This window comes from Fistularia commersonii, chromosome 18 (assembly GCF_037954325.1).
Source record: "Fistularia commersonii isolate RoL2024-O1a breed Wild chromosome 18, RoL_Fcom_v1.0, whole genome shotgun sequence".
Classification (NCBI taxonomy): domain Eukaryota; kingdom Metazoa; phylum Chordata; class Actinopteri; order Syngnathiformes; family Fistulariidae; genus Fistularia; species Fistularia commersonii.
The window spans coordinates 2,939,460-2,964,062 of NC_141301.1; the positions used below are offsets into that span (position 1 = coordinate 2,939,460).

Genomic DNA, 24,603 nt, shown 5'->3' on the forward strand with positions numbered 1-24,603 from the left:
GGGCGCTCGTGACACTCATTGGCCCTCTTCGGGGTCGGAATTCTCATCCCAGCCTCGAATCTAATTGGACGCGCTCGGCGAGATTGAAGAAGAATAAACAAGTGGATCACAAGACGCGCCGGTAACCCAGGGACAGACGCGCCAATGGCGGCGGGCGGTGCGACCTCGGACCTCTTTAAACCTGTGGCGGATTGAACGTCGCCGTCTCCCACCGATGAAATGATAAATTTGCGTCTGCAGTTGCAGGGAAACTGAATTAAATATATTTTAAAAACAACACACGCAAAAACCGGGCCGTCGGGAAGCGAAACGAAAGATTATTCCTACGTTGCCGGGGGGGGACGTGAAGATCCAGCGATCGGTTTGAAATACTCAAGGAAGAGGAGGCCGGAACGAGTTTGAATTTTAGTAATCGGCGAGCAATGAGCGGATTCTTCCATGGCGGGCGTTTCTTTCTGGCGCCCGGGAGCCGAATTCACCCGACTCGTTCCCACCCGGGTCATTTCCGTGCAATGCCCCCCACGAACTATGCCCCGAATTTCACCCGAAACGTCCGTTCTTGAACACTCCCTTCTAGAAGAAAAACAAGAACTCCTCAGAGAGGAATAAGAAGAAGAAGAAGAAGAAGAAGAAGAAGCGAAAGCGGGGATAGGGGAACCAATAGGAAACCTCCGGCTCGGGCGACTCCGGGAGCGTTTTTCAAAATAAAAGACCCTCCTGGTTTTACTTTGTCAGGCACGATAAGTAGGCCCCTGTGGTGTTTAAGGTTCAGAGTACAGTTCTGATGGTCTGAGCGCAGGTAACGCACCTGGATAGATCTACATTAACTTCCAATAATTTAGCTCTCAAATATATATATATTTATATATATATATGTACTAAATCTAGTAAACGTGTACTACATTACTTTTTAAAATACATTCTTAATGTATGTACAGGAAACTGAGAGCGGCGCCGGCGGCCGTGAACTACAAAAATACCTTCCATCTTCGATATCGGCTGCCTCCGTTTTAAAATTTCTATTTGTTTTTTGCTTCAGAAAGATGTGATTGGCGGCCCCGTGGAGGGCGAGCGGCGAGACGCGGCCCCATCCCCGTCTCCATCCCCCAAACCCCGCGCCGGCCGCGCGGCGCCGTTATGTACATTCAGACAACCGTCAGAGTGAGTTATTGTGTAACCTCGTCGGCGGGTAACCATGGCGACCACCCGCGGCGGACGAGCCTTGTGGCGGGAACGCGGCGTCGCCGCGTTTCTGCTGGCTGTTTTCTGTTAAGGCAAAGTATTTGGCACTTTTGTTTGTGTAGCTGGATATTTGCAAATATTTCACCTGGAAACCGGCGGCGTCGGGCGGTCCCGTCCGACAGACAGACAGACAGACAGACGCGAGCGGAGAAGAGTTTCTTTAAATAAATATCCCGAACGTAGAAAATCTGCCCTTAATCTCAGAATGAAGATGATCTCTGATTTTGAGTTTCACCGGACGGCCCCGAGAAGGAGCCCTTCCTTCTTCTATGTACAAGGTTCGGCGCGGCCGGCGGCCTCTAGCCCGACACCCAGCTGTGGGTGGTGGTCTTCACCCCGTGGGCGAAGCCCTGCTGGGTCACCATCGGCTCGAAGTTGAAGTCCAGCGAGTCGCCGTCCATCAGCGTGTCGTGGAGGACCGTCTCCATGTCGAACTCGAACTTCTCGATGGACATGTCGTCCAGGTCGCTGGGCAGCTTCTCCAGGTGCGAGGGCGCGGCGAAGCCCTGTCGTCCGTACCCGTTGGTGCTGAGCGGGCAGAAGCCCCCGGGCATTCCCACGCCGCTCAGGTTGCCGGAGAGGCCGTAGGGCATCTGCATGGGGGTTTTGGCGGCGGGCGGCCGCGCGTTGCCCCCGCCGTGGCTGAGGGACATCAGCAAACGGCCGTTCATGGCCAGGGAGGAAGGCGGGGCTTGAACGTGCACGTTGTGGGGGTGCGGGTGGGAGAGGCCGCGCGGGTGACCGTTCCCCGACCCCATGAGTTTGGGCACGTGCTGCCCGCCGCCCCCGTATTGAGGCAACATGCAGCCGCCGGCCGACTGAGACACCACGGTGTCCACGGGAGGGAGGAGATCTCCGTGCTGGTCCGTGTCCGAGGTCAGCAGCTCCTTCAGGAGCCCGGCGGCGCAGCCGTACTGCCCCAGACCGGGGCCGAAGCCCGGCTTGGTCTCCGGCAGCGTCTGCAGCGGCAGGGACGACATGGCGTTCATGGCCGCCTGGCCGTACACGCACTTGCGGTACTCCTGCGGGGGCTGCGGCGCCATGCTGGGGGAGCTGTACGCCGGGTACGCCGGGCTGGGCTGCATCATGGGGGACGGCGAGGACTGAGAGGAACCCGGCGTGGTCGCCCCTCCGCCGACCTGAGAGTTGTTGGGCGACAGCAGGTTCAGATTGTCCAGCAGGTTCTCCATGACGTTCTCGGAGCTGTTCCCCAGCGAGCCGGTCATCTCGGTGAGGCTGGGCAAGGTGGCCGTCATCTTGGGCCCGGGCGCCCCCGGGTAGCCCATGTGCACGTCGCCCTCGCCGAGGTCGTCCTCGGGCATGAACGGCGACAGACGCCCGCTGACGGTGCTGGCGTTGGAGCTGGTCCGCGGCCTGAAGCTGCTCCAGGCGTCAAAGTCGTCGTTGCTGTGGGAGTTGGGGCTCCCGGGCCACTTGGAGTAGGAACCCGGGCTGTCGGCGCCGCCGTCAGGGCCGCCCTGCAGGGACAGCTGTGGTGGGACACACGCGGTTTGACGCACAGTTAGCAACCCGTCGTCTCCGGACAAACCCCGCCCGACCTCGTCCTCCTACCTTTTTCTTGGCGGCCCGTCCTCTGCTCTTGGTGAACTTGCTGTTGTTGTCCATGGACGCCGCCCGGCGCCGCGGGGACTTGCCGCTCTTCCCGCCCTCCGGGTTGAGCATCCACCACGAGCTCTTCCCCGTGCCCTCGTTCTGCACTCGGACGAAGCGGCTGTGCAGCGACAGGTTGTGCCTGATGGAGTTCTGGAACGTCGGGAAAGAAGAGGAGAAAAACCGTGAGGGGAGGCGCCGCCAAACGCTCGGACCGCACGCCAAACGAACGCGCTTTCAGCGGGGGGGGGATTACTGAAAAGCCGGCGTTTAAATATTGGATGTCTGCTGGGAAAGAAAGCAGGAATAGAGACGTCAGTCAGCTCGGTCCTTCAATAAACTACTGTGTGTGTGTGTGTGTGTGTGTGCATGTACGCATGTGTGTGTGTGTGTGTGTGTGCTCTGAACTGTTGTTTGACTGGCGAGCCTCGGTGGGTAATTTACACCGTTGCTGAGTCGCTCTCGTGTTTTCCGGCCCATAACGTGAGGTAATGGGCCTGGGCCAGACGGCGCGGTGCATGCGTGAAGCCTGTTGTTTTGGAAGAATCGCAGGATCTCCCGGCGCTTGCGCGCACAAACACACACACACACACGCACGCACACACGCAGCTCCTGGCGTGCGTAGCAGCTAACATCATCAAGCCTGTTCCTGCAGTGAGTCACTGCCTCACATCTGGTGCGCAGCCCGCCCTCCGCGGCTCGGCTTTCCACCCGCCGGCTTCGCCGCCCTTTACCCGCACCGCAGAAGAAGACAAATAATAACCCCATCGTAGGAAAACGACCTTTTCTCCTATTGGTCTATTCGTCCCCCTGTAGCTGCCGAACGTCTGCCGCCTTCTACCTGCATCCGCCCGTTTCCTTCACCCACTTCCTGGTTCTACTCGTAGCTCCGCCCCCTCGCCCCGGCCTGCAGTTTTTTTTCCCCCTTAAATGAAACGGCCTCTCTGCTTAATTAAGAGCCATCACCTTCAATTTCTCCTCCTCATCTTCTCCTACGACGTCACCGCCCTCGGCCGGCCCTCGGGGGCGCACGAGGCTCCGAATGACAAATGAATGAAATTATCTCAGAATCAAATGATCCGTCTGCCTCGGGCTAATAGTCTCGGGCTAGTTTGCATGATCAGAGGGACGTGACGGCTCTTTCCCCCGATTCGCCGAGCAACCCTCGAACCCCCCCCTTCCTCCTTAAATCTCCCGCACATCAGTTGCTATGACAAAAGATAGGGAGTGGAGTCTGGTCATGAGCCTGGCTTTCCCATGACCGCTGGGAGAGAGACGCTAATTTCAGCCGAGCGGAGACGCCGGGACGTCCCGTCCGTGGCTCTGGGTCGCCACGGCGACGGGGAAGCGAGGGGGTGGAGGAGCGGTGATAACCGAAGGGAAAGCTGCACCGGTGAAGTAAAATAGAAGGTTTTAATAGGAAACATTGGAACTGGGCAGAACTCAGTGTGCTGAGGGTGTCTGGTTGGGCCAGTGGAAAAGACTCATCCCCTGCTTGGTGTGTGTGTGTGATTGTGTGTGTGTGTGTGTGTGTGTGTGTGAGTGCGTGCGAGTCGGCTCATGTTTTCTGCGGAATGGCAGTACGACAAACAGCAGCGGCGCAGTATGGTTTTGATTTTGTTGCATCCAGCGATACGGTGGTTTTTTGAAAAGTCACGCGACCTCAGAGGAAAACACGCACACACACACACACACACACACACACACAATCAGGGACACGTACTTTTCTCATGAGCAACCATAAAAAAGTGGGAAGAAGTAACCGCGGCGTGAGTGTGTTTCAACCCCAGAACACCAGGTGGCGCTGCAGGTCATCTACCCAGAAGGTTTGCACAAGAACAACAAAGGAGTTGTTATTTTCAGATTACATAAGAATTATTTATAAAAAAAAAAAAAGAAAAAAAACACAAAGAGAAAGAAGGGAGGAGCCTGAAATGGAACAAACAAGGAAAATAATAAAATAAAAATGATCTTATATTCATTCATTCATCCTTTATCCATGGTGCGTATCTTTTGCTGGAGCTTAACCCGACTGTGATTGGGCGAGAGGCGGGATGCACCCTTGGCCGGCCAATCACGGGGCCACATATAGAAACACACATCCATTCGCGTCTGATACAGACGTGCAACCACTCACTCTCTCATGCACACCCATATAGAACCACGCAACCATTCATTCACCCATTCACACATCATATGGTAACCAAGCATTCATTCTTTTATTCAGACATATAGTCTTACACTCGTTTACATACAGAGACATGCAACCATTCATTCACTCGTTCACAAATCTTATATTTCATTAGTGTGGGGTTCCTTCTTGTTTTTGGACCGGGGATCTTCTCACTGTGAGGCGATGCAGCGTGATTATTTTATAGAAAATATAGCTCTGCACTTAAACCAAGACTTTTCACGAACCGCGTGACGCCGGTTTTATCTCCGGCCGCCGCAGGAACCCCTGCGTTCCGGCTAATCACAGCGCGCAAAGTTCACGCCGCAATCAGCGCCGACTCCCTGGTATCTCTGAGGAAGCGGCGAGGACGGGAGGACACATTCCTGGGCCGGGTCACGGAACCCGCCGGGGTAAAGCCGGGGTTTCTGAGCCGTCGCTGGGACCTGAGAAGGCCCCCCCCCCCCCCCCCCGCCCCTCCTCCGGCCAGCGTCAACAGAGCGGAGCGGTCGCTGGCAGAACACCAGGAAGTGACCACATGAAAGAAGCCTGTGACAGGAAACGGAGTCGACTTCCTGCCTCGCAGGAAACGCGGCGGTGGTGAGGCCCAGAAAAAAAAAGGCATGGAATGCGAAGCCTCGGCGTCGCGTGCCAAAAAAGCCACAAGTAAGATCCTCACACACACACATACACACACATACACTCCCGGTGCCAGCGAGTTTATGCTCAGCTGCAGGCGTTAATCCACCCCGACGTCACACTTTTGTTTTGCTAAGAGAAAAAAAATGGCGCCGACGCCGTCACGTGACTGAAACTGACGTGATTCACTGCGCGGGCGTGTGTTTTTTTTTTGTTTTTTTTTTGTGAAAAAAGAGAAAAACTTTGCGTAAAGAACACGCCGTGCTGGTTTCCGCTCCTCTTCCCCTGCGCGCCTTCTTTCGGGCCGCCACCTTCTCGCCACTTTTCTCTTCGCCGGGCTTTTTTTTTCCCCCGCCTGCCACCTCCTTCTCACCGCTTCTGTTTCCATTCCCCCCCACGGCTACTTTAATTCATTCACTCCCCTGTTTTCTCTCCCCTCTTCCTCGCCTCTTCGCTTCCTGTCTCCTCTCCTGCTGTCTTTGGACGGACGGTGGCCAAGTGGCGGCGGCGGCGGCGGCGAGCCCCGGTGCCAGACAGATGCTGGCACGCCGACCGACGGGGCTTTTGAGGGAAGGGGGAAGGGGGGGGCGTCTCGAATGTCACCGGGAAAAAAAAAAAAAAAGAAAATCTCGCCGCTCCCAGTCGCCGCCGCCGGCGAAACCTCGACAGGGGGATCTGCGTGTGAAGGCGCCCGCGTGCGAGGCTCCGCCCCCCTTCTCCTCGGCGGCGGCAGGTGCGAACACGCAGCCCTCCGGGCGTGAGAGAAATGTGGTTCCCCCGCATTTCTTGCGCCGAACTCACCCGCGAGTGGCGCGCTTCACCTCCAGTCACCCTCGGCCCAGGAAGGCGGGCGCGTCCTCCGCCTACAACCGACTATTTTGTGTGTCACGTCTGCGGCCGCCGGGGGGGAACCTGATAATTCAGGCCGCCTCCACGCTTTTCTGCTGAGTTTGAGCCGCGCGGTCCAGACTGGAGATCTGCAGAACTGTTATTAGACCGATGGCGGGGGCCCACGTCAGGAGATCGGGGGGAGTTGACGTACTTCGCGGGTGAAACGAGATACTACGACGGCAGTATTCCACCCGGTGGAACTGCTTTTTTAAAACATGCATTTTATTAGCGTCACTGTTTATATTGTTGTTTAGTTCCGGTTGTGTATTCCTTGATGTCGCTCATCGTCATCCCTGATGTTGTCGTTGTCTGCCGTCTATTATTTATTTATTCGTTATTTTTCGTTATTATTCGTTATGACTTCTGCCCTTGCATTTATATTTATAGTCATATTTATTTTCCTTTCTTTTTTTTTTGACATAACTATTACGCTGGTGTGACAAGGGTATTTCCCCTATGGGGATCAATGAAGCTTATCTTATCTTATCTTATCTTATGAGATGAGATGAAAACAACTTTATTTATTCCGAAGGAAATTGTTGTGCCAGAGTTTCAAGTAAAAACATAACAGTAATCGATAATAGTAGAAAGGAGGAAGAATAAGAAATACAATGAAATATAAAGTGTCTTAACTGTTAACTGTTAACTACAAAGATTTGAAGATTCCCTGCGGCTGAGGGAGGAGGAATTAAAAATTTATAAAAAAATTATAAAAATTATCTTATCTTATCTTATCTTATCTTATCTTATCTTATCTTATCTTATCTTATCTTGTCTTATCTTATCTTATTTTTTCCGTGGTGTTCCTGAGGAGGCGCTGTTTGGTTCATTTTAAATGCTGGTTTCCGAGGCTCAAACAGGAAGTCATTCCTTCATTCGTCATGTTACGCGGCGAAGCCTCTACTCAGGGTCGCTTATCTCGGCTGTGATTGGACGAGAGGACATACAAGCGTTCACGCTCTCAGTCTTACGTCACATCGGTAAGAGAGTGACTCCAGAGTGAAAGATTTGAATTTGAAAACTTTGAAAACAGGTATGCGGCCAAAGGTTACACTTAGTTGCTACGTGCGGTCGTCAATAACGACAATTTCCGACTCCGGAGTTCCGCTCTTCACGCTATTCAATCTTTCTTTGGCAAAGATTTCCTGCACCACCCTGTACTTCCTGGTCTATTCATGCTAGCGTTAGCTACGTCTGTTTGAAAGGCCTGCACACTTCTGATGCCTGTTACACGCCGTCTGCTAGAGGGCGGTGTTGAGTTCAGGGTTCTGCTTCAGGACGCGACAAACATGGCGAGGGGAGAAGGCGCCGTTTTGTGCAGCACACTGATTGGGCCGTGTGGCTGGAGAATTTTGATTGGTTGTGCCGATGTCATGTTCTTCTTTCGCACTCGGGCCGCGCGAGACGTCAGAGAACGTCCATGCAGGAAATGAACGCAGAGCCCATGTTTAACACCGATCATAATAATAATACATACAATTTGTATAGCGCTTTTCAAGGTACACAAAGACGCTTTACAAGTTGACGACAGAAAACATAGAACATACACTTAGTAAATGGGAAGAGCTGTAGGTGTTGTAGGTGGACCTACAACCAATAAGACCAATTAGCCAACAAAGCTAATTCAGATGTTAAATCCAAAAAGTTTTACAATGGCGTACAGTTTTTTGAGCTCAAGTGAAACGTCTCTCAATTGTGCCTTAATTGACTGGGTCATGACTCTTTATTGCACACACACACACACACACACACACACACACACACACACACACACACACACAAACAAATGAAAAAAAAACAGAGCAGTACAGCTTCTTATTGCTACACGCGTGAGGCGACCTGAATAGAGCGCGGTGACTTCATGTGTTTGCAGTCTGATAGGTTATCATCGGCGCCAATATTGAACCGGCTGGTGATAAATGGCCGACCTTTCGACTAAAGTCAATACGCGGTGATCGTAAACGGCGGTGGAAATAAAAACAGCGCGGCTGGAAACGTAAAGACCCCTCTGTTTCCGTGAAAAAGGGAAACAGATTATGGTGTTGTTGACGTTGCGTAGCAGCGAGCGCCGCCTCCCTCCGGCCCCCGGGGAGCACAGACGCGTCCCTGTTAACCTACATTATAAAAAGAAACAAACACACACACAAAAAAAAAAAAAGTTTTAAAACGGCGGCGGGTTTAAAAATGGCAGCTGACCCGCGGGGTACGGGCGCGGGACAGAAATAGGCAGCCTTTTTCCTCGCTCTGTATTCCCCGTCCGTCCCGCCGCCGCCGCGACGTGCAGGACCCGGACGATCGCACGCCGGCGTCGGAGCAGAAAGGATCCCTTTTCTCCCGCCGCTGATGTCAACGCCCGGTGATTTAATTTGCCGAGGAGGGACGGGGAGGACAGACTCTGCAGTGTGGGACTCCTTCAATTCACTTACGGGTTCTGTGAACCTCCGGCGGCGGCGGCGGCGGCGGGCCGGGAGGTTCTCCTCTTCCGAGCCTCGGCGAGGAGGTGGGGGGGGGTTAAAGGCAGAAAATGCAAGTCATGCAGAAGCAAATCTGTCTGCAAATGTATTTACTGACCCCCCCACCACCACTCCTCGCCCCTCCCTCCTTGGCAGGATCTCCTTTTCACAATCCTCTGCGAGGAATCTGAGCTCAAGTGACCTCCAGGCACGCTCACACACAAACACACTCCAAACACACTTGACCGGGAGGTGATCGGTTGAGCGCCAGGATTGATCGGCGCTGCCGCTGGCGAATGATAAACACTTAGCAGAGCGGTTCCCCCGCGCTCCGTTCAGAGGAGCTGTATAAACCGCCGGGACGACGAGGGGTGAGCGGCTATTAGCGCACTTCCTGCCGGCGTTGTATCCGCACAGGAAGAGCTGGACGCTCCTGATACCGACCCCGCTGAAACTCCGGGCTTCTCCGTGAAGCGGTGGCGGGTTCAAGAACCGGCGCTTCCTAATCAGAACTGGGCCGTCTGACCGGGCACAAACAAAGGGGAAAGAGGAAAAGGGGGGGGCGTCCAGGTGGATAATTCCCCTCGCCGGGCATCCGAGAAACCGTTGGCCGCTCGGCTTGACCTCGATTACGGATCCAAATGAATTCGGAAAATGACAAATCGTTTCCTTGGGAACGGTTGATTCCAGTTTGCGCCGTTCGAAGACGCGCAAACGTTGAAATAACCTTTAGCTTTTTTTCTGGATGACGTCAATAAAGCATTAAAACAAAACAAAAAATTGAATTCATGTCAGGGTGGTACATTCCTCCACGAAGTTCCACGAAGTTCCTCCAAAAGAAAAGGCACGTGGACTTTATTACCTCCCCTGTCATTCGGGGCTGGGCAATAATTCAATCTCGCCATCAGATAATTTTCATGAGGCATCAGAAAGCAGGAAAAATTTTCGTATTTTCTCGCCAGTAACCCGATGTCTTCGTCAACCTCGCCCGCGACGTTTTCCGAAGTCCCGCACTTCATCGAGACTCCATCCGCGCGGGATATCTCCATCTTCTTCCGCCATTTTTTTTTGTATTTATTATTTATTGTGAATCTGCAGGTTAATGTTCAGGTAAAAAAAAAAAAAACAAAAAAAAACGCGGCGCAGCTGAAAACCCATGTTTTCCACGTTCCCATGCTCCCTTGTGCTCGGCGATTTCCTGACTAAGGCTGGAACAGCGTGCGGCTCATGCGCGCGGACAGGGGCCGTGTTGTGCCGGCTAAGCTTGCCATGCTAAAATATGTGCATGTGTTGCTATATGCAACACAATGCCGGTCTGTGAATGGACAGAGCTGTGTCTGTGGAGCGTGTGGATATTTTTTCGTCTCTGATCGCCGGGGCGACCGGGCTGGGCCGCCGCCCGTCCGCCCCCGGCCCGGGCCCGGATAAAGATGCAGTGTCTGGGCGGCTGCGGGGTGCCTGTGCTGCGGCCTCCGTCCAGAGGCCTGACCCCTGGAGAGGGGCGGAGGAGGCGGCTATATTTATGCGCTCGTTGCCCCAGTTCCACCTTGCAAACGCGGGAATATCCCCGAGAGGTTGATCCGGCTGGACGTCAACCCCCGACCCCCCCCCCCGCCGCCCCCACCGTCCGCCCGCCGCGATAAATCCCAGTTCAAATCCCGAAACCCGAAATCCTTCGGCGCTGCGTTTTCTTCCCCGGGACATTCATGCATTCTTTCTTTCTTTTTTTTTTTTTTTCTTTTTTGTTTTTCCTACAAGTGGGAGTAACCTCCTCGGTTTAATGACAAAACAGAGGAGTCCGTGTCTATAAAAGTGTAAAAATAAAGCACCAACGACGTGAGTCACGTTTACAAGGCCGCGGATAAGATAGTGGCGGCCAACTAGACGACGCCGACGCAACTCCGCCGATAAATCGTGAGTGAGGACACGAGCCCCGATCCCGCATCGACAAAAATAACTTAAACGTCTGTCCCGCGATGTTTTTCAAAGTAAATCCTTTTGTATGAATGTGCAATTTATTCATTTATTGAATGGCGACGGCGTGCGGCGGCTCCCACGCGCTTCCCCCTGACGGACGGGGACATTTGGCCACGGGTTTGCAGGAGAAGCGGTGTGTTTGCTCGCATGTCAGACGAGAAGGAAACTTCAGCAGGGAAGACCGCGAGGGCTTCCTGTTCAGAGTTGACATCTCGTGTCTGTGTGTGTGTGTGTGTGTGTGTGTGTGCTACAAACGCCCCGGTGCGGATTTATGCAACGCTTCATTTACATGGTGCAGGCTCAGGCTGACAGTGTGTCGGATCCTGGGCCTTGAACCCGCTGCTCCGCCACACGCCCTCTGGACGGGTGCACGAAATTATCAGAAAACAAGTTCTCTATTTTTTTTTTTTTTGTCGTCGTCATCTCCCGAAGGTTATTATGAAAAGGAAATAACAACGGCGGTTTGTCGCCGGAGGCTAGGCGCGCACAGAAAAATCAATTTATCGCCAAACACGCCGGGCGAGGATCCAATCCAACGGCACAATGTTGACAGAAACTGTCCGTTTAAACCAGATTCATCGTTTTTATGCTCGTCCAGTCATGTTGTTTGTCCGATCCCAGGGCTTCAGCTCGGTTGCGGGCGTCCTGGACGCCCAGGGAACACGAGCGGAGTCGGGAACTCCGTCGTCTCGTGCTTGAAATTGATCAGCGAGGATCTAGCGATGCTAAGCTAACTTCACAAGCAGGTGGCGGTTGACCGACGTAGACGGGGCACATCGCACCAACCCGCTCCCGACATTTTTTTTTTGAGAAGCCAGCCTAGTCTGTCACGTCACGAAAAGAATCAGGACCGTAAATCGTCTCCAGAAGCGGTATATAGTGGAAACTAAAAATGCTGCTTCAGCAAAAAGCGCTGGGTTATATCACCGATGGTAACAACTTATCTCGGCCGGAGGCGCCTTCAGTAGATTTGTGTGTGTGTGTGTGTGTGTGTGTGTCTTGTATTAAAATGTGTTTCCACAATAGCTGCCCCTTCTTTGTTGCTATGAAAGTGACAGCCAGCGCTTTTAACACGTCTGAATAAAAGCATTTTCCCTCCAAAGTCTGTCCGACAGCGGAGTGTTATCTTTATGAAAGGAGAAATCAGTGTTGTAATTAACACTGAATTACCAAAAGAGGAGCAAGAACTTTTTATGGGGCCGGCGGCGCTTCATTAAGTCGTTTTTTACGTGGACGTGTGAATGACAGCGTGAGATGTTGTTTTTCTCTATGTGACCTGTGAATGAGTGAATGGTTGTGTGTGTTTTTATGATGTATGAGTGAGAGGGTGAATGGTGGTGTGTGTTTACATATGATAAGTCAATGAGTGAATGGTTGTATGTTTTGATATCACACATGAATGAGTGAATGTCTATTTGATGTGAGTGAATGAGTGAGTGAATGGTTGTTTGTCTATGAATGAGTGAATGTCTCTATACGACGTAAAAGTAGGTGAATGGCTTTTTGTCTATATGTATGATTTGTGGATGAATGTATGGTTTTATATATTTATATGGCCCATGAATGAGTGAATGTTGTATGTCTACATGACATGAATGAATGATTGAATGCTTCTATTATATGAGAGTTAGTGAATAGTTGCATGTCTTTATATTGACAACTGAATAAGTGAATGGTTGTATGTTGATATGATGGGTGAATGAGCAAATGGTTGTGTGTGTTTATATGACACATAAATGAGTGAATTTTTGCATGTCTCTATATGTGGCCCTGTGATTGGTCCAGGATGAACTCCGCCTCTTGTCCAATGACAGCTGGGATATATTCCGGCACCCCCCGCTACCCCGGATTGCTAAATAAGCGCTATGGATAATGAAAGAATCAACTTTTTATTGGTTGGACTTGGGATGCCCTTTGGTCACATGTCCAATTATTTTGTTGGTTGTTGTTGTCCAGTGACAAAATGAAAATTGACTTCTTTAGTGGTTCTTGTTGGCGAGATCAAAACGCTTCAACATTGCCGCTGGCGATTTGCGGTATAATCAACTGGAGCTGCTGCACTGACCACGGGAGCCACACGCCTCCACGTGGGATCCGCACCACAGATCTCTATTTTTAAGCGGCTGCTCTATTTTTACCCCCCCACCCCGTTTACGCGTGACCATGTGGCCCCCGCAGGCGCATCAGCGTCGCACACCACTGTACACAGCATACGTTTGTGTTGTGAGCGGCACGGTCGGCCGGCATCGTCGCATCTTCAACATGATGATGGCGGCGTGGAAAAAGGATCGCCATGCATACGATCGGGCCGATCGCGCACCACGGGCTGGGGAAGGGCCGAGGATTAGCTGCATCCTGTTTAAACTCCTCGTTTACATGTTATAATAAAAATTCAAAAATAAGCGTGGAGTTACCACGTGCTTCGGTTCTATCTATGGGTTGCTAGTTCTGACGCTAACGCTAATGCTAACCACACAGCGCTACTCAGAACGCAATGTTCATGCTAAAGGCTCATTTATGCTAATGCTATGTGTTTAAATAGGTACATCCGTTCCTATCCATTTACATCGCCACTGTTGTCAATGAATGCGTCCCCTAGGGGGCAGTGTTGAGTCTGTAGTTAACTTCCAAGTTTGACGTCGCGTTTCAGACAAAAGAAAAACGTTTGGTCTGTGCCGTCATTAAAAAACATGGCGGCATGAGGACGGGATTCCTCTCCCTGATTATTCGGACACCATATTGTCTTCTGCTACTCTGCCCCTGTCGTTGGTTGCACTTTAGCATAACGCCCCGCCCAACCGTGTGGCTACGTACAGAAAACGTGCAGAAATAAGCAGGAAGTGAACGCAGAGGACCGACAGAAGGCTGTCTGTGTATGCTTATTTAGCATTCAGCACAAATTATTGGCTGCATTAACATTAGCGAGCATCTACGTACAGCGGGGGCTGTTGTTGTTGCGACGGTGTTCGCCGTTAGCTGCCGGCCGGCCCCTGGCTTCCCCCGCATGCTGTGTTGTGAGCTAGCGATCTGCTAGCCGACAGCGAGTGTGTGGTGTGAGCTGCTAACAAAGAATTCCATTCACCATGTGGATGTCCCGCGGTCGGGGGAGGGGGGCTTTATCCAAGCCTTAACGTGAATCCATGAAATCAGTTATGTTTTTCGTTAATTCTTATTCTTTTGTAGGTTTGTGCTTGTTTGAATTATCTTTAGACCTCCTCCTCATTGTCAGATTCACACAGGTGGAAGCGCTGTGGCTAGCAAAGATGCAAAAGTTAGCCTCCCTAACTCATCGCTAAGCGACCGACCCGGGGTTAAGCTAGCACCCGCCATCGTCCTTCTCTGTTCGCCCTGAGATTGTGACCACGGCTGAGGTACCGATGCCGCAGTGTACCCATGGTGTGTTGCTAAGCTAAGTGAAGCACCTTGCGTCGTGCGATAAGTAAACTAAAAATTCGTTTTATTTTCAATAAGTCAAATGTTTATGGGGGAAGATCGACATTGTGCGCTACACCAAATCAGGGCGTCGGGACCTGGACTTACCACCCCAGTCTCAGGGTGGGGTCTGGGGTCGTCAACTCGGCATTCGTAAAGTAAGAAGTTAAGCCCGAACCCTCCATTTAGCATTTACTGGCGTTTTTCAAGTCAGGCACGAATCTGAACGCGAGATGGGACAGAAAGGGTGCGGGTGTTAGCAGATTGATGTTTGCGATGCCCGGTTTTGAACGGCACCTTTACCCACCAGATGGTCGCTCCTTTGAATCCGAGAGGGCGACCAAGGCCGAATGAAAAGACCTTGAAACTGAGAGGTGGCGCCTGATGACCGTCGATCCCTCGCAGCAAATCTGCCGGATACAGAGCCATTCCGGGGATACGGGTACATCGACTGATTTCATCCAAGCCTCAGAAGTTGTTTACATCAGCCTCTCGCCAACCCTCCGCTAATCGGCCGCAGCGAAATGCATTCAGGGGCTAATTCTGAGCGAGGCCCAACCCGCCCCCTCCCCAGAAGGCGGTGACGAAGGAGCAGAGATAGATAGTACCCTAGAGTTGCATCGCCAGTGCCAGGCTTATCCCGGTTACCTAGGAGGTCGGGGGTTTGCACCCGTGCAAAAACAGCCATCAGTAACCGTGACAACAGAAAATGAGGAACCCCCCCCCCCCCCAAGTAGAGCAATTTCGAACCGTCCGCCCGTTTGAGCCTTGACATGTGACAGACGGCCGAGAGCATGTGTGATAAAGCCGGGCCAGTCTGACAGGCACCGCGCATAATCGCTTTAGGGCGGGAGCTGCGCAACAATGTGGATCTGGGTACTGCCTGCGGTTTGGGGCCCTCGGCAGTCAGCAGGGGCCATAATAGTGTTACTCAACCCGGTGGCCGGTGTGTTTGCAGCCAGTTCAAACACACACACACACTCTCACACAGCGTGTTAAAGCGATATTAGCAGGGGCGGTTATTGACATAATGCATTCCCAGGCGGGCGTCCCTGCCCGTCGCACCACAACCGCACTTGACCTCCATTCCAATGTGGGACGGTGCCACAAAAACTCCTAATCTCAAGTGTTAAGATATCACACGCAATCACTTTTTTCCAAGTTTAGTAAAGGACGAAATCGTAGCTTAAGTTCAGATAAGGGAATCCCGCGCGCTCCGATTACACGCCGGTAAATAATACCTAGCGACCCGTTCCGATCCCGTCGGACGTACTGTCGACGAGAAGTAAGCCCGTCACCTAGGCAACGAGTAGGGTAAAGATGGCGCCGGCAGAGCTGGAATACACGCGTATGAAAGTATGTAAAATAGGGGGTTACCGTCAGATAAGCAGGAAGCAGAGCATCTCAATCGGCGTTGTGAAAAGTGTCCGTGACCCAAATCTGCATCAGATGCGTAGGAGGGCCGATGAACTTTCCAAAGACAAAAACCTTCTGGTTTCCTGTCGCTGATTTAACTTTTTGAGACGACCGACCTGCCGGGGCGGGATGGGCGGCGCTCGCGCAAACGAGAGGCAACACAAACTCGTCGTTCGGTGGCGATGGTCGCTTGTTTTGCGTAAAAATCTGTTGTTGTCGAGAGCCTTGTAACGGAAATTCACCCTGGATCCGCCGCGTTCATCCGGTTGCTAGGCTAACACTTTTTCCAAATATCCCCGGGACCTTTTAAAACACAACACCGGGCCAAAGATAGCAGCACACACACAAAGTGGGAATTTATAAGAAACCACTTTTTTTTTTTTTTTTATATTTCCACAAATTAAAGAAGCACGGACGATCTTATCGAGCGTCAAACCCGGAGAGCCCGACAGCTTCTCGGCTTCGCCTGTCGTCGCGGCGGCAGACGGAGCAGCGCGGCGTTTTTCTCTTGAAGCAAACTGGCGTGCCCGGGCAAACACACTGCCAAAAACAGCGGGTCACATGGCGCGGGCCTACTACTACCCAGCCCTCGGTCTGAAAGGAAAAAAATAGAAAACCTCTGACTCATCCTGGGTGGCTGTTTATTTACCTGACCAGGAATGTCAACGCCACAGCGGAGCGGCCCGATTGGGCACGTCAGGTTTGAGTGACGCTCCTCTCTTTTTCTCTGCGAGCGTCCGGAGGGCGGCGGCCGCCCCTGACAAACACACCCTTGGCTGAGTGACGCCAGCGGCGGCGGCTGGAAACACCCGGCGATGCGTTCGACGCGAGAACGCTGAGTTCATTAAAGTGAAAGAGCCGCTTTGCAGGGATTTTCCAGGGCATTTTCCCAATTTATGAATAAATAAACAAACAAACAAACGGTCTCGCCGCCTCTGAGGAGCATCTGTTCGTTCGGCTCCGGAGATCCTCTTTACTGATGACGCTCTGAACGTCTCACTTTCATGCAGATGCATGGAGGTTCCCAGCCCGTTAGTCTCTACCGGATTTAATTAATTTCGTGATAACGTCAATATCAATCCCACATTTTATGGAAGGAAAATTGTAGTTTATGACTTATTCATATATATAGCCTGCATATGTATATGCATATGTATATGTATGCGTATATGTGTGTATATCTATATGTATGTACATATTCATTTATATAGGTATATACATAAATAGCCATCCATCCATCCATCCATCCATCCATCGTCTGCAGCTTATCTGCACTCAGGGTCATGGGGATGCTGGAGCCTATTATATATATATGTATATGTATATGTATATGTATATGTATATGTATATGTATATGTATATGTATATAAATAAATCCATCCATCCATCCATCCATCCATCCATCCATCCGTCCATCCATTTTCCGCCTCTTATCCTGCACTCAGGGTAGCAGGTGATGCTGGAGCCTATTATATGTATATGTATATGTATATGTATATGTATATGTATATGTATATGTATATGTATATGTATATGTATATTATATGTATATTATATGTATATGTATAAATCAGGGGTGTCATACTCAAATACACAGTGGGCCAAAATTCAAAGCTGGAACAAAGTCGTGGGCCAACATTGATATTTATTGAAAAAAAATCTTCCTTCAGATATAACGATGAACTCAAACAAGTTTTGCTTAAAAAAGAAATATGGAACAAACATAGCTCAATACTATACAATATATAACTTAATATTGCACACATGCAAAATCCTGTTTTTCTGCCTAAGTAGCAGGTTGCCAGTATTAGCATAAGGTGGCTATGACTACTGTCAACAGAGGAGAGGGCGTTTATGGGTCCTGTTGTGATTTTTATGCCAAAAAAACAGCAGAAAATTCTGGGATTTGTAGAATTAGCGATACATGCACTGTAGACCATACCGTCAGGCCAGCTCTAATCGTCATTTGGTATGGCCAAATATAATTACAGTGCGGGACAAATTTGGGGGCCAGAGTTTGACACCTGTGGTATAGATGAATGGATATATATTGATATATATAGGCTGCAGGCTATTTATTAGCACTGTAGCAGTTAAAATGACCTGTAGTCCCCCCTATCTAAGACATCACCCCTCACTGTTTTCATTCATTCATTCATTCATTCATGCATTCATTCATTCATTCATTTATCATCTTAACTGCTCATCCTGCACTCAGGGTTGCAGGGAAAGTGTCTCGAGCCGGTCCCAGCTGCCACCGGGCGAGAGGTCGCGTTCATCCCGGACCATTTGATCTCAATTCTCGCTCTCATTCGGGATTGAGGCAGAAGCGCTAACCACTGTGCTACCTCACATCCCCCCTTGCTGTTTAAAAGACGTCCCGGGATAAAAAGCTAAAAGTAATAATATAGTGACCTTGAGCAGACAGTCATGAGGTCGGACCCCAAACCGCTACGTCACTTTTTGGACGGATAGTTTTACGGAGGGGGGCCGATTTGGAGACGACGGTGTTTTTTATTTCCCCTCTCCTGCCTCGAGGGGGGGAGGAGGAGGATAGGGTGACACTGGAGGTTGTGAAATAGTCCGCGGAGCTTCTAGTTTCACACTATTGCTCAATTAGATCAGTGGTTGGGAACAGTTACATCACCACCAACATCATATTTGTCGGTCAGCTGTATCACATTTTCTGCGGCCGGCTGAACCGATAGCCTCTTAATTTGCTCGGGCCGCGAATATCCCTGCCAGATCAATTGATTGGCCGGCCCTCCAAGTCACCCGTCGACCCAAAATAGACCGGCGGCCGTCTGTCGTCGCCGACCGAGAGACATCGCGGATTTCTCAGCCTCTGGGTTGGCGGATGTTAAACCGGGTCAGGGGTTAAAAAACATTATTTTGCTTGATTGCTGTCTGTTTGTTTATTTCTATATATTTCGTTATTTATCATATTTATTTTTGATTGATTCATTTAGCTATGTATAGATTAATGTTTTTTTACTTATTTCAATCTATTAATTTATTTATCTAATAATTCATTTTCATCTATTTATCCATTTTAATTTTTTTACTTTTCATTTATTTTTAGTTGTGTATGTATGTATATATTTGCTTATTTTAATCTCTTGATTTATTCATTTTATCTCTTTATTTATCTATTTAGTCATTTTATCTACTTATTGATACATTTATTTGAATCTATTTATTGATTCATTTATTTATTCAATTACTTGTGTATATACATATGTATGTATATATATATATATATTTGATTTGTTACTTTTTTTATTTATTCTACCACAAATCCCTGGTGTGGAACGATAATTGGGAGCGAGCGACTGGAGGCATCTGATTACTTTTCATATTTTGCCATTCTCATTTGTTATTATTATCACGTAATAAAGACGGCGTAAGTTCAGCATCGGCGTGAACAAAGCACTTCGGGAAAAACATTTGAGGGATATTTTAAATCGGCGGTTTACGACGCAGCATGGTTGTGGATTTAATCGGTTTGGGGCGGACGGGGTGGGGAGGGGGCTAAATTTCACACCGCAATTAAAAAGGAAGATATAAAAGCGTGTGCTGGAATGTTCCCTGTCTGTCTGTCTGCCATCATGTCTGTGCATCTGCCAGTAGCAGGGCTTTAATTATGAGGCCCAGGTTTTCTACACACACACACACACACACACACACACACACTTGTGTCCCACATATCTCCACACAGTGCCTCACAGTTCCGCTGACTAACCAGTGGCACCAGACTTTGGCCCGCAGCTCCCTGATTCCAGTAAATGTCTTGTTATGCAACTCCTAACAAGTGTCACCGGGCCTGAGCTGCCCTCCCTTCTCTTCTCCCTCGCCATTTTTTTTCTCCGAAGACGGTCGGCGGCGAAGCCCGGGGTTGGAAGCACCTCCGCCCCTCCGAGTGCGGCCGGCTTTGGAAAGAGTCAGAAGTGAAGGAATGAAGGAGCAGGAAATAGGGAGGAGGGCTGCTCGCCTGAGAAACACAGCTGCCCCTCATGTCCTGGGGCGATGCCAAGGTTGGACTGCCTCGGAGGGGGGTTGAGGTGTGTGTGTGTGCATGTGTGTGTGTGTGTGTGTGTGTGGAAACAGGCGGCATGCTGTTCTGCCCGTCTCCCTGTCCCACTAATATATATTCGGGGCTCCAGGAAACAAGGCTGAGCTGCCTTCCAAATCAGCTTTTAGCGCCGGGCCGGGATTAGCGTGCCTCGGTTCTTAGCTTCTGGGTTTCTTTAAGCTGCACTCCTCGGGTTCCCTCGTGGGAAGTGACTCCGTGGTGGTCGGCGCCGGATGGGACACATCTCGGCTGACCGAATGAACACAGCAATGTTATTATGGGATAGCAGGCTCCTGCAGCTACAGTTACTACGTCGAAACTGCGGTTCTGCGAGCGCTAATGGGAGTCCCGCTCCTGGAGCAGCACTCCATAATAATCACTTGCGTTGCAGACGCCGGGAGGGGAACATCAATTTGCTCCTCCCTGGGTGAGCAACAGTGGCAACGCTCGCATACGCCGACTAGCATCACAGTGTCGTGACAGTCGCTAAAGGTCACGGGGACTGGTTGGCGAACCCAACGACCCCGCTAACAGGACTAGCAGTAGGTAAAATGCCGCGGGCCTCCCGCCGCCTTGTTTGTCTTAGCCGCGTCCGTTGCCCCGCAGAGGCCTCGATCCCCCGGCGGATTATGTTACCCGACCAGACGACAACCGCGGGTTGGCCTTGCAGGGAGGTCAAGGGTTGCGAGGCTAACGCCCGCTACCGAAGAACACCGGATAGCATGGGCCATCGAGGACCGAAGTCGTTCGGTCAAGAATCCGATCGACTCACCAGTTTGCGTCGGGAGTGCACAAAGATGGTCTGCTGGCAAGCTAGCCAGCTATTTAGCATAGCATGCTAACACGCTAACTGGGCAGTGTAACCTCTCTCGGGGTTTGTGCGGACGGCGTGAACGAAACTCAGCCGCCGTCTCGCCCGAGGTCAGTCCAGAAGAGGACAAGGAGCTGTGCATAGTGCCCTCTGGATATTAATGACGGCAAACGCCGCCTGACCTCAGTGACTCTTCCACCTGTCAGTCGGTGTTTGGAGCGGCGCGGTGAAGGCCTCTGCGTCTACGGCCGGCCTCGGACATACATGTTTACCCACCCCAACCCCTGGGTTGTTTTCAGATGCGTGGGAGTGTTGGCTAACAGAGCGGATGGAGGAATTCCAGGCCAGGGGAGCGGCGGGTACAGACCGCAACCTACGATCAAATCGATCCGGACGCCGGCATCAAAGGGAACCTTGGCCGTCAAATATTTATCCTGCGGCAACATGTGAAGGCGGAGGGATACGCCGGAGGCGTGGGCGTGCAAAGCTGCCAGAACGCAACGACCCTGGTTGTTGGACTCGGGGGGGGGGGACACACGCTATCAGCTCCGGAGCGGCGTCTTTTAGGCACGGATCTCCCGTTCCCGTCCGAGGGAACCCGTCCGCGGTCGAGCGGTGGCTATCTTGGCCGACTCGCGGAACACGGGACGTTGCTGACCCGCTGGTATTTATTCAGCTGAGGGTTTGGTCGTCCGGTTGCGTCACTCAGACCTCTGAAGGCTGCCATCTCGGGTTCCGGGCCGCACACCGGCTTGTTCCACAGATTCTGAGAGCTTATATAATTATAAACAAACAAAAAAATGCACGGCTAGCTGGCAAAATGATGCTATGTCATTGTCATTACATAGGTTTTTAACCCATCTGCCGCGCTCGCTGTGCAGAGACAATGCACGCTTGCAGTCCGAGGGTGGGGGGACTCTGTGAATAACTCACTTTCTTTCCCACAGTTTCCCCTCCGCCCACCTCCTCGCTCTCCGAACCGCCAATCACCCGTCACTGGAGGACGCAGAGGTGTGTGTGTGTGTGTCAGTCAACCATCGCGCGTGACGATAGCAAGAACTCGCATGAAACTCCAGGAAATAGACCGCAGCGCCACCACGTCATTATCCCAAAGCTGTTAATTAAGTCAATTAAATTCGGACTCCTTGAATGGAGGGGTGGGTGGGTGAGGGGGTTGGAGGGGGGGGGGCTCTGTCTTGCCGGTCTGACCCGCCGTTGACCTCGATCTCCACTGGTCCGCGATAAAAGGTAGAAGCTCCCGAGGACCAGATTTACTTTTAACAAAGTTCTAATTTTGTGGAAACCAGTTAGACTGCATCTTTGACTCCGATCCAGTGAATGTAGCTCTTCACCGTGTGTGTGTGTGTGTGTGTGTGTGTGTGTGTATGTGTGTGTGTGTGCTATTTCTTTGTGTGCTTGCACGATGCCGCGTGAGGCCTCAGTTATTTGGAATTATTGTTGAGTTTAAACTTAAGTGACTTTAAAACAAAAACGAACGCCGTAGCTACTTCCCTGCAGGCTTAAAAAAAGAAGAAAGAAATGTATAAAAAATATTAACTGCTGTTTAGGGGTCACATTTACTTTAAAAAAATAAAAACATACATATAAAAATATTTATTTTTCTTCCACTTCATCTTAATGAAAAAGACAAAAATAATATAAAATGATATAGCTACTATTGTTCATTGTAAAAAACAAAAACAACAGCAATGATAATATTAATAAATTATTAATCATAACAATTATAAGAAACGTATGATGTAATCAGACATATTTAGGAAAATTTAATAAAATACCAAACTTAAAATGTTATTATTTTCATAATTTTTAAATTAATAAACTGATCACCTTTTAATTAATATTATTATTATTTTAAAAAAAAAATTAATTGGTAGCAAATGATTAAAATAAGGATAAAGCAAATAAGCACATAAGTCTATTTATACCATCATTATTAATGATCATCATTATTGGTCTTGTTGCTCCTACTATGGATTTTTCAAAATAAAATACTGTTACATTGAATTGACAACTATTTTTTTTTATTTTTCATAATTTATCATAGTGGTCATATGGTCACGTGACCTCAGAGGAGACGTCACGTCAGGAAAAGTTCATCATGGGGCCTCCATGAATCCCTCATGGCCTCAAGAATGACTTTCTGTGTGTGTGTGTGTGTGTGTGTGTGTGTGTGTTTCTTCCTCACAATTATTACCAGACTCCAAAAAAAAAAAAAATGGTCAAATGGTCACACCCTTCAGAGTCTCCAGAGGGAGTGGCGTTCCCATCATCACACCCTATTAGAAGGTTGAAGTCCCCCTCTTGAGGACAACTCCACGGGGTCACGGCCCCCCCACAGGAAGCGAACACGCACGAACATCCACGTCACAAAACACACGCACACGCACTTAAAGACAGATTAGCAGCAGAGAGAACACGCCGAACTTTAAAGTAATGGTGACTCAGATTGGTGTGGAGGCTGTGTGTGTGTGTGTGTTGGGGTGAGTGTGTATGTGTGTGTGACTGAACATGGCGTGTCAATACCCTCCTATAAATCACGCACTCCACGGCGAGGAGAAGTCAGATGACTGTCATGGCAGCAGAAGAAGAAGAAGAAGAAACTCCTGCAGAAAGTTTTGCAAGATCTGCCACGAAGCGGTGGCGGGAAGGAGGAAGAGGAGGAGGGGGGGGGGGGGCGCGTTTTTTGCACGGGACTTCAAGTCGCGCACGCACATGTGCACAACGGGGTTCACGCACGGAGGTGTGGGTTGGAGATGATAACGATGAAGATGAAGGTGGTTTATCTCCATCAGTGACAGGAAGTGAGACGTGTAGAATGAAAAGGCGCCGTTGTTTGAACGCACACACACCACACACATACAAAGACACACACACACACACACACATATGTAAGCCTTACCTTCCAGCCGGCGGAGCTGTTGCTGTCTCCCTTATCCTTGAAGTAGGGCACGCTCTTCACCATCCAGTCGTAGATCTGGGAGAGGGTGAGGCGGCTCTCCGGGGAGCTCTCGATGGCCTTGGTGATCAGATCCGCGTACGACATGTTCCCCCAGGCGTTGCGCCGGGACGAGCTGCCCTTCCGCTGCGCGGCGGCGGCGGCGGCTGCGGCGGCTGCTGCGGCGGCTGCAGCGGCCGCCGGGGTCGCTCCGCACACCGGGGAGGAGAGCAGCGGCACCTGCTGCTGCTGCTGGTGGGGGTGCGGGTGCGGCTGCGGGTGGTGATGCTGGAGCTGCGGGTTCGAGTGATGCTGCGGCTGCAGCGGGGGGGTCCCCCCCCGATGGACGCACTTCTCCCGGCACTGGAAGTCCGCGCACAGGACGAGCGGCTCCCCGGGTTCCTCCAGCAAGCTCAGCCCGCTTCCGGTGGCGTACTCTCCGGCCGCGGGCTCCGGCTGTAGCCCCGCGACGCCGGCTGCAGCGGCGGCCGCAGCAGCAGCAGCAGCAGCAGCCGCCGCCGGCGAGGACGCGTCAGAGTCCGCCGGGTTGATGAACTCCGGCCGGGGCAGCGGCCAGGTGCAGGAGCGGGGCCGGGGAAGGGGCTCGAAGTCCGGGTCGATCTCCACCAGGTGTGGCTGCTGTTGCGCCGCTTCCGCCATGGTCGAAGGGGGTGATGGGTGGGAGGGAGGGGGGAGGAGGGACGGGGAGAAGCCTTATAATGTCATGGAAGAGAAAGAAGGAGGAAAAAGAGGGGGAGGAGGAGAGGAAGGAGAGGAGAGGAAAGTTAACCAAGGAAGAGGAAGAGGAGGAGGAGGAGGAAGATGCGTCCGGGAAACAATCACATCCCAAGCCGGCGCGTTAAAAAAAAGTCGGGTCGAGTCCGCGGGCGGAGGCCGCTCACGATGGAATTAAAAAAAAAAAAAAATTCAAAA

At 50.9% G+C, this 24,603-nt stretch overlaps 1 protein-coding gene across 1 annotated transcript; it reads right to left on the reverse strand.

The window, feature by feature from the left end:
* Positions 1-299: 299 nt before the first annotated feature.
* Positions 300-24,603, reverse strand: foxo1a (forkhead box O1 a). Its single transcript, XM_086164548.1, has 3 exons — positions 23,635-24,603; positions 2,815-3,006; positions 300-2,732 (listed from the first exon to the last, which is right to left on the reverse strand). The coding sequence occupies exons 1-3, from the start codon at positions 24,328-24,330 to the stop codon at positions 1,542-1,544; spliced, it is 2,079 nt and encodes a 692-aa protein (XP_086020674.1). The 5' UTR covers positions 24,331-24,603; the 3' UTR covers positions 300-1,541.

Excerpts from the sequence above, each read along its gene's own strand:
- foxo1a (XM_086164548.1), bottom strand. The coding sequence starts at position 24,330 with ATGGCGGAAGCGGCGCAACAGCAGCCACACCTGGTGGAGATCGACCCG. Across the intron at positions 3,007-23,634 it reads ACAGCTCCGCCGGCTGGAAG|AACTCCATCAGGCACAACCT; the intron begins GTAAGGCTTACA and ends CCGACGTTCCAG. Across the intron at positions 2,733-2,814 it reads GACGGGCCGCCAAGAAAAAG|CTGTCCCTGCAGGGCGGCCC; the intron begins GTAGGAGGACGA and ends GTCCCACCACAG.